This window comes from Tasmannia lanceolata, unplaced genomic scaffold (assembly GCF_043159265.1).
Source record: "Tasmannia lanceolata isolate RefF3 unplaced genomic scaffold, GAP_Taslan_0.1 ptg000008l, whole genome shotgun sequence".
In the NCBI taxonomy this organism is placed as follows: domain Eukaryota; kingdom Viridiplantae; phylum Streptophyta; class Magnoliopsida; order Canellales; family Winteraceae; genus Tasmannia; species Tasmannia lanceolata.
The window spans coordinates 60772972-60793533 of record NW_027518685.1 but is presented as its reverse complement, the minus strand read 5'-3'; the positions used below and the strand labels follow the sequence as shown (position 1 = coordinate 60793533).

The following is a 20562-nucleotide window of genomic DNA, read 5'->3' as shown; positions in this document are numbered from 1 at the left end:
AATAAGGACGTGACACGGTCTAAGATTAGAAAATTTTTGGAGGCAAAAGTCTCGGGTTTGATTGGCTTAAGGAAGGAGATAGGAATATCAAGTATTCCATCTCCAAACCCTTAACTCTTAACTGTAGAAGCGGGAACCATTTATCACAATTTAGGCTTGATGATGGCTCAACAGTTTATTGGCAGCAAAACATTCAGAATGAAATAGTTCTTCGAGTATAACCTCTCCTCTCATTTTGGATCGGCAGAAATGTCACTACTTGTATGGGTTAGAAGAGAGCAGAGAGGAAAAGATTCTTCTTGAGTTCATTTAACCTGTGGATTTGAACCCAGTTACCTGAAATCTGCTGGTATTTTTCAGCAAAAAAATAAATAAAGATTGGGTTTTGATCATTTTGTTTCGGTCTTTTAAGGTGTTTTTGCTTTGAGCTTCGTATTCATATATGTTCTTCATGAGTTTGTTATTATTGGTTGATCTGGAATTCAAAGCTGAGTTCTGGTTATAAGTTGGGAGTATTTACAGAGCTCCTCCTTTGGTTGTGTAGACATTGGTGACATCTGAAGAGTCTGAAGGAGAGATGAAGACGGAAACGGGGACAGGATAGAGATTAGATAGAGATGGAAAATGCAGGAATTCCTTTCTCAGCCTCCCAACTGAATCCCTACCTCACATGTGTGCAAAGATCTCCATGACTGCTTCTAAGGTTTCACAAATGACATGTCTTTCCATCTCTCTTACAGAATAAAACAAAACACCAACAACATAACCAAGTTCTAAAATAAGTTCTCCCAACAAATCATGCTTCCATTTGATTGCACTTGAACAATGAAGATTTCAAAAACCCATCATTTCTGTATTACCAACACAAAATTTCCAATGGGAAAAATGCAGCCTTCCCCAAGAATCAAACGGAACAGCCGACACAAAATTTCACATGGATTTTGTAACATAGAACATAAAGTTAAAAACTTTCATATGTCTCAATTTGTGTTACATGAATAGCCACCTCTCAGTCAAAGCCCTGTGTAGCTGAGTCGCAAGGAGAACCCCTCTACGAGTCTCTTTGATTTATCTTTTGATAGGTTTCAGTCTACCTGAACCCACAGACCTAACCAAAAATAAACAGCAGCCTCGCAGACCTTTGGCGTTTACTCAATTTACTCAACATCACCCGTCCTTGTGGGCAGAACCTAGCCAACTGGTAATTTGCTGATGGGAAATGTTATCTGCACAATCAAATTTTGATATTTGCACAAACCCAGCTGTCTTTTCTTCTTTAATTGGCTTGTGAGAGCATTTTGGGAAATGTAATAACCTTTTGAAAGCACTTTCAATACTAAAAGACAAGATGGTCTGCGAAAATATCAAAATATGGTTGTGCTGATATCATATTCCTTGCTAATATGATAAGAGAAGAATAGTTTCAAGCAGTTTGTTTCTAAGAATGGCACTAATCCACCATTGCAACATTTCATTTCTCGGACTGAAAATGCGAGAGATGAGATTGGCTGCCTGAGATTTTCAAGCAGCAGGAGCATATTCTTTAATTGCTACTGCCAAATTATTTGTATCCTCCACAGTTTTCAGCCTTAATAAATAGGTGCGAGCCACAGCAACAGCGTCATTGCCAGTTTCACTTCCAGTAGCATTTCCGACGCCCTGTAATTGCTCAATAGAAACATCCCATCAGTGCCAAATAACAATAATTTAAATATACTAGTAATCACACTATTATTATACCATATAGTAAGGCCTTTTTTTATGAATGACACCATATAATAAGGTATTGCAGTCTGCAACACTTAAGAGTTGATTTGCCGAAGTCAAAATATATATATAAAAAAAAAAAACAGATGTTTAGATCCATAATGGATTACCAAAGTATGGAATATTGTCATGATGGTGTTTTTCTGTATGGTCATTTTGATGCCTGGATATATCAAAGCATTAAGCAACACTTTCCCAACCTGCAATCAAGTGATAAAAAACAAATGAGTAGTTAAGTTAACGATAAAACCCAGAAATTATAAGACAATGCAAAGAAATGAAAGAGTTGATAGAAATGTAGCTGATGGGCTATGCATCTAAAGTTCATAGAACCAAAGATCTTCAGAAATCTAAGCAGAAAACAAAACATGCTAATTAATATAACAACAACCCCCCCCCCCCCCTGAGAACACACAGACACGCAGAAACTCATGTCGCTGCCGCCCTCCCCTTCTACCACCAGCTGCGGCCGCCCCTCCCTACGCCACCCCCAGACATCGCCTCACCTCCCACTTCCCTCTTAAGATATATGCCGCCCCTCCCTTCTTCCTCTTTCATCACCGCTGCCCTCTCTCCTCTCCACCAGACCTCACCCCACCTTACCCAGTGGGGTCGATTCTACAGAGATCTTTTCTCCAATGGCCAAGATACCTTATGTTCGTGTGTTTATCTCCTTAGCCGTTAATCGTGGTTGGCCTTTCTATCAGTTGGATATAAAAAACGCCTTCTTACATTGTGACCTCTCTGAAGAGGTGTATATGGAGCAACCTCCAGATGAAATTATGCAAAATTTCTGGGCAATTTCCTGATTTCATTTTTTGTGCCATGTTTTTTGGCTTTTCTTTTTTACCGTCTTGTAGTGAACTTGAAGGACATTTGATGTCCTTTGACCATCCCAAACAATGAATGGGCTAAACGCACATCAAACCCCCTCATTATTACACTTTCGTTTATTTTGTTCTTCCTTCCTTTCCTGAAAAGAAAAAAAAAGAAAAGAAATATCATTCGTACTCAAAACCATGGTTTTAAATTTCACCGACATTTCGGATTTCGGTCTCAATTTCGGATTTCGGGGGAGACCGAAACTGAAATTTGGCGAAATCCAGAATTTCGGTCCGAAATTTCGAGAAAATGTAATTTTTTTAAAAAAAAAAAATGTTACCAAATTTTGTCCGAAATTTCGAAATGAATTAAATATTCTTTTTAATTTTTACCAAATTCTGGCCAGAAATTTTGGATTTCGGTGGGGTCCGAAATAGGTACCGAAACCGAAATTTAAAACCTTGCTCATAACTCAAGTTGGGTAATTCTCAAAGAGCTCAAAGGGAAATCCTTGGACACTGCAAAACTTATTTTCCCCTAAAACCCAATTGCCTACGCCTCCTTTATATTTGGCATTTGGTATGATGAATTTTGAGTGTTATTGGTGTTTTGCATTGAAGTTGATATTAATTTTTTGAAGAAGTGAAGTTGATATTAATTAGGATTATCAAGAGCAAATTCCATGCCTGTGAAAGTTTTCTCTCTCAATTAGTGCCCAACTTACATAAGCTATTGTCCCCATTAGCGACCAACCTAATGGGGGACAAAAGCTTTGAATATCAACTCAACTATACTCAACTAAGCCTCTGTCCCAAACTAGTTCGGGTCTGCTAAATGAATCCTTTAGAAAATTTTCATCCCACCACAAAACTTTGAATATCTGTGGCAAAAAATATGTCATCCCACCCACAACTCCTCCCAAACCTAATACACTACTCTCACATACTAACCCTTATCCTCATTTTGAAGCCAATATATTATTTACAAATAGCCTGCCAAATGCTTGAACCGGACCTGCAAGTTAACAATCTGCAAGCCCAAACCCTACCCCCTTCCCTATATTTCTCAATGAGCAATAATGACTTTTTTTAATGGCAACGAGCAATAATGACTTTGCTCAAACCATTTCAAAAAAATAATGACTTAGCTCAAAAGAACTTCATCCTCACCAAAACCTAATAGTGTCGTGTTCTTAAGACTAAGGTTCCCAATCCCTACCAGTTTTTTCCTCTAGAATTACAAACCACTCTCCAATTGATTAAATAAAAAATCTTTTTGTCTTCATCCATTACTTCCCAAAGGAAATTTGTTTACTTACAGATAGCTTGCCCTGAACCTGACCCATCATTCAACAGTCTACAAGTCCAACCCCTAGCCCCTTCCCTTTTTCTCTCAGACTTTGCTCAAAAGAACCTCATCATCGCCAAAACCTCATAGTATCTTGTTCTTAAGACTAAGGTTCCCAATCCCAAGCTCATTTTTCTTTTAGACTTACAAACCACTCTCCAATTGATAAGATAACAAATTGTTTTGTCTTTCTCAATTACTTCCCAAAGGAAATTCCTTTGCCACTTCTCAAACTTTTTCATACTCTTGCCCGGATATCCAAAGAATGTCATATAGTTTTACTGTTTCGTATATGGTTAGATAAGACTTAAGAGCACACTACAAAAAAAAAGTTTTAGGGGGCTCTATTTGTTCATCAGTGCCCATATCAATAACCATGGTTTTAAATTTCGGTTTTGGCTAAAATTTCAGAGTTATCCAAAACCGAAATTTCGGGCTAAATTTGGTATTAGCTCTCGAAACGCCTATTTTTTGGGACGAAATTTCGACCAAAATTACCGAAATTTCGGGCAGTAATTTCGTTTGAAATTCTTTAACGGAATAAAACATTATTATTTTAATACAAATTTCGACGAAATTCCCGAAATTTCGAACTAAATTTGGTAAATTTCGAGAATTTCGGTTTCGGTTGGTAAATTTCGAGAATTTCAGATTTGGGACGTTTCGGATTTCGGTGTTTCAGTTTCGGTCCTCACCGAAATCCAAAATTTCGGTCGAAATTTGAAACCATGTCAAGAACTTTCTATCTTGCTATATTTATGTTTCGAATTCTATCCCATGTATATTCATATAACCCGCTACGATTACAATATGGGCCTGAAGGCTCCCCCTACGATAAAACTAATACTTATTCCAAAAACATTGGGAAATGATGACAGAGCCATGTCTACAAAAGAAGATTTAGGAACTTGATGATATATGTTTAGTTCCATAATTTCCATTCCATCCTAAACATCTGAAGTTGTATATAAGGATGTGGTGATTCATATATAGTATAAGCTTTGGTGAACAGTTACATATGTGTAAGCCTTATTTTGATCAGCCAACTAAAAATTATGCATAACAGGAACACAAATGTATTCATCATTTCAGGGAATAAAGAAAATAATAGATAAGACACTGTATATAAAAATCAAACAACATTCATACGATTGACCTCGCTACGTTCACAATCTAAACCCTAGATAATTCAGATAAACTCATGGGCCATGAAATATGGTCCAACATAACCTCATGAAGTTCATGCATTTAATTGTTGTTGAAAATCCGAGAAATACTTCTCAACACGGATCAAACACTATGTGCAACAAAATGCAAAAAGAACGATGGAGAGAGACACAATCACACAAGAAACACAAGATTTTACGTGGTTTGGCACTGCCTACGTCGTCCACGGGAGAAGATTTTCACTATTTCGGTCTAGGGTTACAAAGTGTCTTCTTCTTAGCCAAGAATACACAAAAGAATAAAAACCTAATCCCGCAACCCTAACATGTGGCTTATATATCAACGCCACTACATGGAGAAATTTACCGAAAACCCCTTAAGAGAAATTTACCGAAATTTACCGAAATACCCTGTATGGAGAAATTTACCGAAATTTACCGAAATATCCTTAACATGTGGCTTATATATCAACCCTAACATGTAGCTCGACCCGCATGTGCGTCGCGCACATTAGTCCGTCAGGGTCCTGATTAATGCTAGAATACAAGACATCTAAACAACAATTGTGACATTGCCTTGTGAGCTGTGGTGCTGTCTGGAGGTTGTGTTTTTTGTACCTTGCAAACAATTTTCTTTTTTCCCAAAGACATACAAACATTTTGAAACCATTATGCAACCAATTAATATTACTACTTACCTCTCTAATGTTGATATTGCCTCATCCCAACATTCAAAAAGGAGAATATATAAATAAAAAATGATTATAGATCAGGACCACCTTTGTTTTTTGAAAAAAAAAAGGAAATAGATCAGGACCACCTATGCAACAAAAAGAATTCAAGAAAGCAAACATACATCATTGCGAATGACAATTGTTGGTTTGGATTCTTTGGTGGCTTTGCTAGCACCTTCTTTACATTTAATGGACAGCTGACCCATTCCCATATCTTTCCAAGCCCCATCTTTAGGATTATCTGGCTGGATATGTGAAAAGAAAAGGATAAGAGTATTAACCATGGAACAACTTAACTTTTGACTATAGGACATACAAGCAGATGCATATAAAAATGAGCTTATAGAATTAGAAGTGGTGCAAACCAAAAACTACAACTAATCTTACAACATTGATTGACAGACCATTATCAATGCCAAGATTATTAAAATTAAAATATGAAAAACGATGTGCATGGCATCATTGGCATAAGCACAAAATAAGTGATGTAAAGGAAAACTAATGTTACTTGAAATATCAAAATGGGTGTCCATGCATTTCTGTTACTTAAAAGTATAAAATTTGCTATACAAAAAGACCAATGATTAAATAACATAAACAGGAGTGTGTTCAAAGAATGTCGTCCTCAATTAAGATAAATAACAATATACTCAATAGAGTGTGTTCAAAGAATTTCATCCTTAATTAAGATAAACAAACAGCTGGATATTCTGTAAGATTAAATTTGATGGCTTGCAGACTTGGGACCAGACAGCTCATCGGCAGAAGCAGTTGGGAGTTGTAGGGTGTCAATGTGCCGAACCCAAACAAAAGTTTTCCCATTCATTAAAAATCCAGTCAAATCCAATTACAAGGTAAATTTTGGGTCCAATTAGCTTGTGATTCAATCCGTCGACACTCCTAGTCGAGACCCATGAAAATCGGGGAGGATCCCATCATTTCAAGGATGGTGACCTACTTTCAACCAATGGGATCAGCAAAAATCATGGATGATCCGATCATTTCAAGGATGCTCCCTACTTTCAAACAATGAGATAAGCATAGTACCGAGTCGCAGACTAATAGTTTCTTCATTCTGTAATGCTTTCCAATTCCTACCCAAGGTGTCCACTTACTAATAAGCCTTGCCTAATTATGCGACTTACAAAAATATTATAATATTATTTATATTGTGGGATCAATCAATTCTGTGTGAAAACAGGAAAAAGTGTAGTAAGAAACACAAAAGATGAGAGAAATAAAACAATGTTAGCTTTCTCATTAGTTACAATATCTCCTACAAATTTGTGTCCTATTGAATCTAAATCGATTTGCTGGGAAAATGTTAGGAGGGTGTCATCCTGAGAGGATGCGATGAATCACCTCAGTTAAGACTTAAAGTAAACTTCCATAGTTAAATAAATCCAATTGTATCTTTTTGAAAAAAAAAAAATCCTAACTGTGATCACAACATATGGCATGTGAGACCAAATGGTAGCTTGAGCAAACATATATTGTAAAACCTTTTTCTGGCTTTAGAAATAAAAAATACACTAATATCTTGGTGGAATAAACAGCCAAATATAAAAGTAAAGACTATGGATTTATGTCACAATGAATTTGTTCAGATGTGTCATCTCTAGCAAAAAGAGAAAGATATTTATGCATCAATTTGACATAAAATCGCATACAATCATTAAACAAAATACCTTTACATAAACCTTGCATTTGGTTTCATGCACTATAAGAATCCCCTGCTCTTCAGTCTTCTTCAGGGAAGGGCTGCTCGGCTGCTCCAAGTCATTTTCTAGTCATCCATAATAAGCAAGTAATTAAATGGATCATAAGTTCAATTCTGGGCTTTCTCTTGTAACATCTTTAATCAATTTTGTATAACTCCAACAAACGAGTTCAGCTTGAAGACATTTCCTCATATAAATAACCCATCATTCATCGAACAGAAAAGAAGATAGAAGATTAATTTCAATTACATGGGCATTTAACAAGATAATGCTTCTAAGACATTTTTTTTAATGCCGTGCTTTGAAGAGTTTTTATATGATGAACTCGCATACATGCAAGTGCAGCAAAAAAATAATTAGTGGGGTCCACATTATTGTGTGACCTAAACCATTCACAAGTTGGGCATCGACGTAGATAGGCCATGCCCCAAAATTCTTATGCATATGATGATCCTAATCTCTGCTATGTGGAGGTTTAAATTTCACCAGAGGTTATGATCATATGCATAAGAATTTTGGGGCACGGCCTATCTATGCCAGGGCCCAAGTTTTAAATGGTTTAGATCACTCACTAATGTGGATCGCACTATTTTTTTTGCTGCACTTGCATGTACACGAGTTCACCATATAAAAACTCTGCTTCTAATATGCAATAACTCATAAGAAACATTATTCTCAGTAGTAACATTAAAATTTTTGAACTAATAGTTCCTATTATATCATCATAAATAGTTACATAATTATACTTGTAATAACCTGACCAATGAGAATTATTATTAACTTGTACATTATTTACTTTCGGAAAAAAGAAAAAAGTGCCCTTCACTGCTACGACTTTCTATTCCTCTTCTCTCATGTTCATCTATTTCACATCTTCACTCCTAATGTCAAGTCATACCATTAAAGAACAATTTATCATAGCCAAGATATTAGCCTTGTTTAAAGTATAAAAGATAAATAACGCCTTTCTCCAACAGCTTAAGCTTTTGGAGAAGTTGGTAAGTTAACATGGTATCAGAGCCAAAGGTGGTATCAGAGCCAAAGGTCTCGAGTTCAAACCTCCGGATAGCAAAAATCCACATGCGATGGTCATCCCAAAGTTGGGACCACGTGCCACGTGTTTGCCAAGTGGGCCACACATGCGGGGGAGTGTTAAAGTATAAAAGATAAATAAGGCCTTTCTCCAACAGCCTAAGCTTTTGGAGAAGTTGGTAAGTTAACAGCCTTGTATTATGTGTACAATGAAACTAAGTTTGAAAAGTTGCGAAATTTTTGCTGCCAGTTTAACTGAGAGTAATGTGATTTCCTTTTACTACATGCAAGAGAAACTTTACATCTAGTAAATAACTAAGGTTATAGGGCGACAGATTGAACCATAACTGCAGTCTGGTGCCTTGAAAGGTCACCAACACCCATTTTCCAAATGGTGCTTAAAGAGCTTGTGGCAAAGATACTCATCAATTGTTCCTACTTTCGGCTGATTTTTACCTCATTGTTTGGGTTAGTGATGGCATATTCAATTTGGTATTTTCAGACTGCACACTAGCTTGGTAAAGATTCTTTGGAAAAAAACAAACATAACTTAGTGGCAACCGTCCATACGTATGACATTGAGTTCAAGGGTCCACCATTCACACTTCACTAAGAAAAGAAGATTCTTAGGGTCAAATAGCAAGCTATTTAGTTCAGTTCAGTTCCTTGCTCTTAATGTAACCATGTAAAGGATATGGAATGAGAGAAACAAAGTGATTTAAGAAGTCCAGTGGCCTCACACCTTAAGGAGTTAAGACAAGACTAAGGCATGATATTAAGGAGTTGAGACAAGACTTGGTGGCAGAAACTTCTCAAATCTCCCAGTTGCTTCTAGTGGAAAGACACTTTCAGCAGATTCCATGGTACCGGAAGACTGAAAACTGGCAGGAGTTTTCCGAATGAGAACCTTCCAACTCATGCCCCCCATCTTATGGTCTTGAATCTACATAGAGGGTATATAGAGGCTGAAGGATAAATTAAAAAATCCACATAGGGTGCGTTTGGATTGCTAGAATCGGGAATCGGTATGGGCATCAAATTTCATTCCCATACCAATTCCCTCCTTAAAGGGAATGACAATTCCGTTTCTGATGTTTGGATAATTTTTTAGAATAAGGGAATCGTATTGATATATCCCTCTCCTCTCCCAAACCCTCTTCTCTCTCCCAAATGGTTTCTCAAGCTTCAGACAAACCCACTTTAGCTCTTCTGCTGGGAATCATTTCGGTCAATCAAAGAGCCTGACCAAGAGAAATGCCCAAATCCTAACCCTAAGGAAGAGATAACAATCCTACTCTTTGTTGCCCAAATCAGATTTCACCTTGTTGATTTTCTCCGGAACCCACAATTCTCTCTTCAAACTTTCCAATGATTGAGGACACATATATCTGTCGAGAATTGTTGGAGATCTTTCTTCAAAGAAACTATTTTCTTCTTTACAATTCTCTAGAAACTGAAGATTAAAGAGAGGAAGGGTGTGTTTCTTCGACCAAACCATATAAACACCACCAAGAGCAGGCTAAGGAAAAGAAAAACCTAGTAAATAATTATTAAACGGGGATGATGAGAGAGAGAAAACAGGGTATTTTGCTGATATTCAACAATATTTGTCATGGGTGGAAGGAAGAAGATGATGGTAGAGAGATTCAACAATATATTTTTTTTATTATGGGTCGAAGGACGGAGATTATCACAGAGAGAGAGAGAGAGAGAGAGAGAGAGAGCGAGAGGGGGTGTAGTTTTTCTGATTTTGGACGTACAACTGTTTTGGAGAGAGAGAGAGAGAGAGAGAGAGAGAGAGACGTAGCATTTTTGTTTTTGGACAGCTGTTTTCCATAGAGAGAGAAGGGAATCAGAATACCACCCATTGGGGCGGGTAACGATATTCACGCTAGATTCCCACGTTATTTCCGCTTGGCATCCTCATTCCCTTTCCTAATTTTGTACCAAACGTGTGAATCCACCAAAAAAGAATGGGACTCCCATTCTTAATTCCAAATCCGGAGATCCAAACGCGCCAAAATTGAAAACGGTGGCCCTGAAATGAATATGTAGTGGAATGATGATCTTCAATTGTTTTCTCTTAAGGGTATGGTCAGTTTCAGTCAACCCCAAACATAAATGTAGGCAGTGACAACATTAGGCAAAAAGAAACTGAAACTAAGTTACAGAATTTAGATATATTGGAAATAATGAGAATTATTTACTATGATTTAGCCAAAACTTCAAATTTATTGCTGACACATGTGTCCGACACGACAAAAGCATCCACACGTGCCGACACTCCTTTCGACACTTTTAAATGTACTGCTAGAAGCGTCAGACTTAATGCGGGTGTGTCGACACGTTTTTGTACCATGTCAAGTGTGACATTCTGTTTTATTATTAAATATTGTGTTTACCTCTTTTATCATGATCTCTTATTTTATTATAAACTCTTCTTTTGGCTCTTCTTTAACTAATGTTTGCTGTTATATCCCCTCCCCTAAACCTAAAACCCTAAGCAAAATCTTATTCCAATATTATATTCATTGTATCCTATTGGTCACCCTTTTTCTCTAGATATTGGAGACTGAAGAGAACTAAATTAAATTGATGAATGCGTTGTTATTTGATTATCTCACGTTTGTTATAGCTTATAGTTGATTAATCCTAAGATTATTAGTTTGTTAAATGAATACCATAATTATATTGTTGCAAATTATGGTAGTAATCTCAACCATGGTTTCAAATTTCAGTTTCAGAATGCGTTTCGGTCCTCATCGAAACCGAAATTTTGGCCGAAATCCGACGAAATCAATTACCAAAATCCGACGAAATCAATTAACGGCTATTTTTTCACGTATAGAATTTCGACCGAAATTTCGGGATAATATTAAATAATTATCAAAAATTTCAATTTTGGGGGGAAATCCCTTAATTTTCGGACGGAATTTCTAGATAAACGAAATTTCGGCCGAAAAAAACTATCATTTCGAGTATTACTGATTTCAGTTTCAGTCTCAAGCGAAACCCTAAATTTCGCACTGAAATTTCAAATTTCGGTTGAAATTTAAAACCATGATCTCAACTCAACTAAGCCTTTGTCCCAAACTAGTTGGGGTCGGCTAGTGAATCCTTTAGAAAATTTTCATGAAGAAGGTGAAAGAATCTACCCGGTTTAAATTAAGTCTAATCCTGACACTAGTTGGGCTCGTCTACATGGATCATTTCCTTCCATTCTCTCATATCCAAGGTCATGTTCTCTATTATGTTCCTAGCCATCAAGTCTTTCCTCGTTGTTTGTACCCAAGTTATTTTCGGTCTACCCCTTCCTCTTTTTACTCCATCAACTTGGCACGAGTCACTTCTTCTTACTGGAGCATCCAAAGGCCTACGTTGGATATGCCCAAACTATCTTAAGCGGTACTCTCTCATCTTCTCCTCAATTGGTGCCACCCCCACCTTTTTACAAATGTCTTCATTTTTCTTTCTATCTAACCTTGTGTGGCCACAAATCCATCTAAGCATTTGCAACTCCGCTACACTCATCTTATGCACATGCTGCTTCTTAGTGGCCCAACCGCCCAACATTCTGAGCGGTACAGCATGATTGGCCTCACAGCTGTCTTATAAAACTTCCCCTTCAAGTTGGTAGGTACTTTACGGTCGCACAGAACTCCTGAAGCATGCTTCCACTTCAACCAACCTGCTCTTATTCCGTGGTTAACATCCTCTTCAATCTCTCCTTCCTTATGTAGGATTGAACCAAGAGAGAGAAATATATCTCTCTTAGGTACCTCCTGTCCAGTCATATTTACTACATCCTCGCCCTGCCTCCTTACATTACTAAAGTTGCACTCCATATACTCCGTCTTAGTCCTACTCAGTCTAAAACCTTTGGATTCCAAAGTAGTTCTCCATAACTCTAACTTAGCATTAACTCCTGCTTTGGTTTCGTTAATTAATACTATGTCACCTGCAAATAACATACAGCATAGCACCTCATCCTAGATACCCTCCATAAGTTCATCCATAACTAGCGTAAAAAGATAAGGGCTTAGAGCAGATCCTTGGTGCAGTCCTATTGTAATTGGAAACTCACTGGACGTGACATCCGTAGTTTTGACTCTAGTTACTGCTTCATCTACATACCCTCAATCACATCAACATATTTAGTAGTCACTTTTTTTCCTTTCAAGGACCCACCACATGACACTCCTGGGAACCCTATCATACGGTTTCTCTAAAGGTCCTTTTTATTTTCTCTAAATCTCTCCATTAACCGCCTAATCAAGAAGATAGCTTCCATAGTCAATCGTCCAGCCATGAAGCCAAACTGATTCTCTGACACCTTAGTCTCTTTTCTTAGATTATGACAGTAATATGTGATTTTATATGTATAAGCGTGTACGGGCGTGCCACCATTTCTAGATTTTTTGGGATTGCCATGTCAAAGACTTTGTATCCATGTCAAAACACGACGCACGAATCTGTGTTCACAAATCTTGATTATATATACTTTATGTTTTAGCTGTATCCCCGTTTCTAAATTTTTGGGGTTTGCCACGTCTGACACTCCTGACACTCTGTGTCTGTGTCAACACGTGACACACGTGTCCGTGTCCACAAATTTTAGATTATTTAATGCAGTTCATTAATTAACATTGAGAAAGCAGAAAGCTAGCTCTAGCTCCTGGCCTAATTATAATCCTCCCAAGAGAAAAATTGCATGGTATCCTCAGTTAGGCATATGATCAGGTTTATGGGTAATCCATTTGAACAATAGCAATATCAGTTTTGATGACTTCAGAACGAACTCTTCAAAGAAACGCAACAGAGTTGAATATTACGAGATAAGCAACACCAGCCCACGAGAATGAAAAATGTCTTAAAAGATTGCATCTCCAAAACTTGAAAGATTTTAAGATCTTCATAATAACGAGATAAAATAGTATGTTATTTATAAGCTCACCATCATCCAAATCCTCGGAAGCTTCTTGCTTTACCAGTGTTGAACTACCTGTAGGAGAAATGGACAAGCATGAGTTCAAAATGCATATGAAAAAGGCATATCTTAGTTCAATGACACATACATAAGAAGAACAAGACACTTCAAGGTTTCTAAACAACGTAGATTAAAGATAAACAAGTTCAAAATTCATTAACAAAAGGCACTTAGGCACATATTAGTTCAATGAGATACATAAGAAGAACAAAACACTTCAAGGTTTCTTAACAAAGCAGATTAAACATAAATGAGCATGTCTATGATGTATGTAGTTGGCATTGGCAAAACATGATTCGGCAAAAAAAAAAAAGTACGAGTTTAATACGGTATTGGATAAAAAAAAACATAGTAAAAAAAACGCACGCACACAAAAATGCGTTTAAAAATTTGCAATTCACAAAATAATGTGGGGCTAAAGTTGGAAAGTTGGCTAAAAAACGAGTTTAAGATGTTTAAAATGTTTTCCTCAAAAAAAAAACAGAGAGTTTTTTTTTCTGTAAAAGTTATAAACGGAGTATTAAACGGCAAAACATTAAAACACGTTCCCCCCGCGCCCAACCCCCCCCCAAAAAAAAAAAAAAAAACGGCGTTTACAATGGCGTTTTCCTGATGATGTAAAACAGGGCTACATTTCGCAAAACCTTTTCTAGTTTTTTACCTTTTTTCCTACTTATCCTTATTTTGAAGTATTTCTATCTTTAAATGTACTTCTCAGATTTTAATATTCGTATGAAATGTTGGATATTTTATGACTTGAATTGGTCGTACCCAACACCCCATATCCTTGTCCAACACCAACATATTTACAGCCGTACATGTATCCAATTGACATAGAAGGACACTTGCCAGGTAAGATTGATGTTTGACTGCTGGAGAATGAACCGGAGCTCCAAGAATTTGCAAAGGTAACAGGTGCAAAGGTAACAGGTGAAGACTGACGGGAAAACCCACTATGGTCTTTAGGTTGTAACTTCACTTCTTTATTCTTTGCTTCAGCCACTGGATTTTTCTCAGCATTAGACCCCTTGATAGACACACTTTCCGCTTTTGCTGCATTTGCTTTGAGCCAATCCACCACATCCCTGAATTTCTCCTAAAATGAGAGTAAATGGGGAATAACATGTGTTATATCAAAATTATAAAATAAAAAGTTTGGAAGGTTCAAAAGTAAATAAAAAAAATTATGGCATGTGACAAAATTGATGCTACGTAACAATCTAGAAAACCAAGTACCAAAATAAACCAGGTATGACGAACCTTTATGCATTGTTTATGAGTACTTTATTTGAAATTTGATTTTTTTCCATCAATCAATTTGAATCCAATGGCATGGCTGTGTGGGCATACCATGGCCATATGTTCTCAACCTCTAGTGTGTGTAAAATTGCCAGCAAATTAACAGGATTGTTAAAATAAAGCAAATTAACATGATTTATATGAAAGAAGGAAATTTTCATGATGATATTAAAGAAAAAGAAAGAAAGAAATTATTACAATCCAAATTCATATAGCATCACGAAAATAATGGAGACAAAAGCCTACGAGATCTATGGATTAGTAGTTTCATTAGCTGATGTGACCACAGCAAGAGGCCATCCAAAATCAACTGCAGAGCCCACAATCAGAGAAGAGATGGCAGCATGATAATAATGGGGGCAAAGTAGGCCAATGTTTAAAACTTGGACTCGGCCAAGGTAAAAGGGAGTTGACTCAGCCGAGTTAAGGATTAACTCAATCAATATTTCATTATCTCAAGAGAGTCAAAGGAATTTTGTTTGACTTGCTAGGGAAAAACTCGGAATCGGACGAGAACTTGGTTAAGATAAAATCAGTCGACTAGGGTGAGTGGATGATTGACTCATGGAAATTTTTTTTAATGGTAAACTCATGGAAATTTTAAACAGTGAAGTAGACCATAACACATATGACACAAGCGTGAATGAATATAGCGTGAGGATAATCAACAACATAGACTTACCACCCTGATTATGTTAGCATAAAAGACACTCAATATTCCAGTTCTTTCTGAATGCAATGATTGTGTAGATCATTAAATTGATTGCATCTATAGCTAAATTTCTTTTAGACCTGAAGACAATCTCCAAACCAGGCTCAAGTCAACAAACAAAGTTCATGGATTGCAAAAGTTAATGATGCAAGAAAAGGGGACACAGGGTACAGCAGGTACTTTTATATTCCAAACATTTCACGGCTCCTTTTGGAAATTTTAAGTTAATAGAATGGCTTGCTAATCAAGCTACTCAAACTAGTAGTGCCAGTTTTCAAGAGCAAAAACTATGTATGCTTCCTTGGAAGTGTTTGGGTACATAGTTACCAGGGTGGGAAACGAGTGAAACGGAAACGAGAAACGCATGAAAAAAAATACAGGGTAAACGAGAAACAATAGAAAATCGTACGAGAAATGTCTTAGGAAATGATGTGTTTTTTCCAAAATGATTTCCGTAAGTTCCACACATGTTTCCTACACGTTTCATATGCGTTTTCTATGAGTGTTGCATACGTTTATCACGCGTTTACACATTATTTACATAAGTTTTCCATATGTTTCCCATGTGTTTCAGAAACATTTCTCCAATTTTGTATCATATTTTGGAAACGTTTCCGAAACGTGTTTCCCTCATTTTAGGGGAAACGAGTTTTCCAATTGTGATAAACGCGTTTTAGGGGAAACGAGTTTCCCACCCGCCCAAGGAGTTTCCGGCAACTATGGTTTGGTATGCTTCTGAAAATGGTCACTGAGCTGTCCAAGGTTGCATTTTACCAATGTTGGGTATGCTTCTGAAAATGGTCACTGAGCTGTCCAAGGTTACATTTTACCAATGTGCTTAGCTTTTGGAATTCCACATTTCAAGGTGCGTGTTGAAGTTCTCTAGGCAACTTATTGAAAGTAACTAAATATAGCATGGTATGGTTTCCTAGGTATAGGCTTGCTCGTTGGGAGAGAAGCTAGGTTAAAATTAAGCTTTATATCAGGGTTTTGTTCTATACACTATAAATATCTCTTTTGAGAGCATTGTATAACATATTTTATTATTTGGAATGAAATCAATTTGAAAAGGTGTCGTCTGTCAAACCCTTGCATGGGGTTTGGGGTGTTTCCTCCATGAACACCCTCATGTACAAAGTGTGATATCTTTAAATTCTCACCACATCAGCTAATAGAAGAAAGAATCAAGACTTGACTTTCAAAGATTTATAAAACATTTTCGATACTGGAGTCTTAAAATATTTGATTCGAATGTTCTGATTCTTCTAAACATTTCTATTAATAATTTAGTTAAGAGTGCTGCATTATAATCAATAAATCAAAATCAAACACAACCCAAGTAATTTCTTCTTAAAGTTGTTCTAGGTAAATTACTTCGATAATGACATATGTCCATATCCTTTTTAATGTAATAAAATCCTTTTTAATGTAATAAATTCATAAGTCACTAAAATGTCTTGTGCCTGTAGCTTTAGTACTAAGGGTGCAACTCGGGTCGGGTTGAACCTGAACCCGTCAGGTTCAACCCGAAAAAAGTCGGGTCGGGTTGGGTTGAGTTCGGGTCGGGTTCATGTTGAGGGCTTGGCCAACCCGACCCGAGTGAAACCCGACATTTTTAATCATTTTTTCTACTAAGCTTAAAAACTCAGGTTGGGTTGGGTTGGGTCAGGTTGAACTCAGGTCACGGGTTGGGGGAAAAGGGGGGTGGGGGTTGAACCTCGTCGGGTTGGAACTCGGGTCGGGTTCGGGTTGGCCTCAACCCAACCCGAGTTGCACCCCTATTTAGTACTTTTTTAGTGCCAGGGAAAACATGCAAAAGCAACAAAACTGCCTCAAGCCAAAAAACAAGTTCATAGATTGCAGAAATAATAAAATAAGCATTTGAGATTTATGAAATGTTGGAAATAAATTGCCTAGGCATGATTGAGGGGCTACCATAATCTGTGAAGCATGAGTTAAATAGTCTTGAACACCATCTTGCCAAAGCTCATCTGGATGATTCTGTAATTGTAACTGCACCCAACTGCTCATATGGAACTAACACAAGCTATTATTAAGGAAGAGTATGCATTTAATACTTAACGCTGTAAAAGAAGAGATGATGATGCATAAAAGAGAAGAATCCATCGAGCATTTGGTCAGTTGATGAAATCATAATACATTTAGTTTCTTATTTAAATTCAGAATGTAATGTAAAAAAGTGGATCCAATGAGAAGCGAAAGAAGCAATTGATTCAGTAAGGAACAAATCAAAGTATAGAGTAACTCAGTGGTGCAATGCAGCAGACAATTAATAATGTCAGTCACTGGCTTATAAACATTTCAGAATATTAAAAAAAAACTACATTCGCTACAGGATGACCCAACAATAAATACAAAATGTAACTAAGATTATTTTCACGATTGAAAACTCAAATCAAGAGGATGCTATAGAACACACTTGATAGAATCACAGTCTAGTTCCCTATTCACAGTTCAAATTTTGGTGGATGCCTAGAATGACTAAAGAGTGTGGCACACCTCAGTGCATGTTTGACTAGCTACAAGATCACTTCCTGATTCACGGTGGCTTGTTGCATACTCGGTAATATATGACTTAAGAAGTTAAATCCAACCTTTTAAAACTTTGTACGCTTGGCATAATGCATTGGGAAATGTAGACCCAAACAGAAGTGTATGTTGGTAGGACGATATATCATCAACAGTAGCCTCGGCAAAGCCAAAATGACACATGCATACAATTTTATGTTGTATGATCTTATTTAAGTATCATTTGAAACCATATAGCCATATAATGTAGGGAAAAAATAGCAGCACAACTTGTGTCTCACATACGAACAGCACAAAGAAAAGAAAAGGCCAAATCCAAATAAGGAGAAATGTGTTGATCGTTTAATATGCTTTATCAACTTTTCAAGTTCTTACTTAGGAGATAAATGCAGTAACAAGCTATCTTAGGTCTTCTGGTGACTACTTAAGCGTAATTCTAATTTCCACGGGCTTTGCTTGGCTATAAGAAAACATAATATCTGTTTACGCAAACATACATAACACAAAACATAAGGAAAATTCACCTTCACCAAAAAAAATAACTACTAAATGATGGCAGTAAAAATGGAAACATAGACTGCAAATAACAGAAATAATTACACAAAGTGGAAATAACCAAAAGTAGCATTGCACTAATAGTTTCCACTGCTATCAATCAAACACATCAATGCACTCATGTAGCAGAAGACTTCTTCAAAATATAATGCTAAAGCCATAGGTTACACTAACAGAAAAACCGAAACCTTGCGAATTGGGTAGTTAGAAACACAAAGAGGCAAATAACCAAAGGTGGCAGGCATTTTACTAATACCTCCAACCACTATCAATCAAACACATCAATACACTCATGTAGTAGAAGACTCCTTCAAAATATAATGCTCAAGGGCTCGGCTCGGTCAGGCTCGGTACCGAGCTCGGGTTATATTAAGTTTACACCCCTCATCTTCCCTGGACAGCCCTATCTAGTGTAATTTGACTACTTTTTTTACACTATGGGGGTGGTCCAAGTAACAAATGGGGTTCCAAAAATGAAGTGACATATTTTGCCTCCCCCTTTCACTCATTGGATAACCCTTTTAGTGTATGTATTAATATATAATATATATATTTAAATATATTAATTCTTAACAAGCCTTAACGAGCCGAGCCTGGCCTAATCGGGCTCGGCTCGTTAAGCTTAACGAGCCTGGCAAGCCGGCTCGGCTCGGCTCGTTAAGGATTCGAGCCGAGCTCGAGCCGAGCCAAAATTGACACCCTTAGCTCAAGCCATAGGTTACAGTAACAGCAAAAGCAAAACCTTGCGAATTGGGTATTTAGAGCTCTAACATGCAGACAAGCTGATTCTGCACGGCGAGAGTCTAACGGCGGCAGTGTTTCCGTCAGATTCCGCCGTGATGATTCCGCCCTGTGTGCATCAAAAGTGGGGGCTGGCATTATTCTTTTACTCCGTAACTGCATAATAAATAACAAGAAAATTTCACATACTTTCCAGAAATTTAAAAAAAAAAACGAAGAATAAGAGAAAGGGTAAAAGGGCTCCAAAATCGCGAAAAATGGTTCCTTTAGGCCATGATTTCATAAGAGAAAACATGTATTGTAGAGTTTTTTTTTTCTCTTTTTGTAAAGAGAAAAAAAATTCCAAAGAAAATACTTTTCTTGTAATTTTTTTTCTTGCAATCCAAACAGAGCATTAGGAACTGTTCGGATACATGGATTTTATAATCCACAACTGCAAGCTAAAACCTAAATTTTATAAGCAAAAACCTAGATTTCATAAGAGAAAACATGTATTGTAGAGTTTCAGGAATGTAAAATCCAGGTTTTAGCTTGTAAAATTCAAGTTTTAACTTATAAAATCCAGGTTCTAACTCGTAAAATCCAGGATTTTGCAATCTGTTACCAAACAGCTCCTTTTAGGGTTTATATAAAGGAATGGAAGATGAGAATAAAAAAAATACCGCAGAATCAGTGGAATCGAGATTGGAATCGGACGGTCCGAGGCGCTTCGTTCCCATTGTATTGAAATTCTGTTTAAGCGAGATGGGGAGGAGAAGGGCTTCTGATTCTCTCGTTTGCCTTCAAAATTTCTCTTTTGTTTGATTAATAAATAAGTTCCTCACGCCATGACCGTCCGATCATTTCAAATTTTAATGACTAGATTTTATGTTAAGTAACTCATCGATTTGAATTTGAACACTGAAATCAAATTCATGGCTACTTATAAAATATAAAGGGAAGTGATATATCCGCCCCTTTTTATCACTAGGAACACCCCCCTCTCTTTAGTCATTGAGACAGGGGGTGTTCCTGGTGATCAAGAGGGGTGGATATATCATTTCCCAATATAGAATTGTTGAAAATTAAGGCAAGTGATATATAGTTGCCCCATTTTCTTTCCCGGGCCACCTTGACTGCTCATTTCATA

At 37.0% G+C, this 20562-nt stretch overlaps 1 protein-coding gene across 1 annotated transcript; it reads right to left on the bottom strand.

Moving 5' to 3' along the window:
• Positions 1 to 921: 921 nt before the first annotated feature.
• Positions 922 to 20301, bottom strand: LOC143885412 (Pleckstrin homology (PH) domain superfamily protein). The gene is made up of 9 exons (XM_077389572.1): positions 20096 to 20301; positions 19435 to 19589; positions 17523 to 17610; positions 14422 to 14672; positions 13544 to 13587; positions 7525 to 7622; positions 5959 to 6081; positions 1878 to 1967; positions 922 to 1659 (listed from the first exon to the last, which is right to left on the bottom strand). The coding sequence occupies exons 1-9, from the start codon at positions 20150 to 20152 to the stop codon at positions 1522 to 1524; spliced, it is 1044 nt and encodes a 347-aa protein (XP_077245687.1). The 5' UTR covers positions 20153 to 20301; the 3' UTR covers positions 922 to 1521.
• Between the last annotated feature and the right edge of the window lie 261 nt (positions 20302 to 20562).

Excerpts from the sequence above, each read along its gene's own strand:
- LOC143885412 (XM_077389572.1), bottom strand. The coding sequence starts at position 20,152 with ATGGGAACGAAGCGCCTCGGACCGTCCGATTCCAATCTCGATTCCACT. Across the intron at positions 6,082-7,524 it reads AATGCAAGGTTTATGTAAAG|CCAGATAATCCTAAAGATGG; the intron begins GTATTTTGTTTA and ends TCACATATCCAG. Across the intron at positions 1,660-1,877 it reads TGACAATATTCCATACTTTG|GGCGTCGGAAATGCTACTGG; the intron begins GTAATCCATTAT and ends GAGCAATTACAG.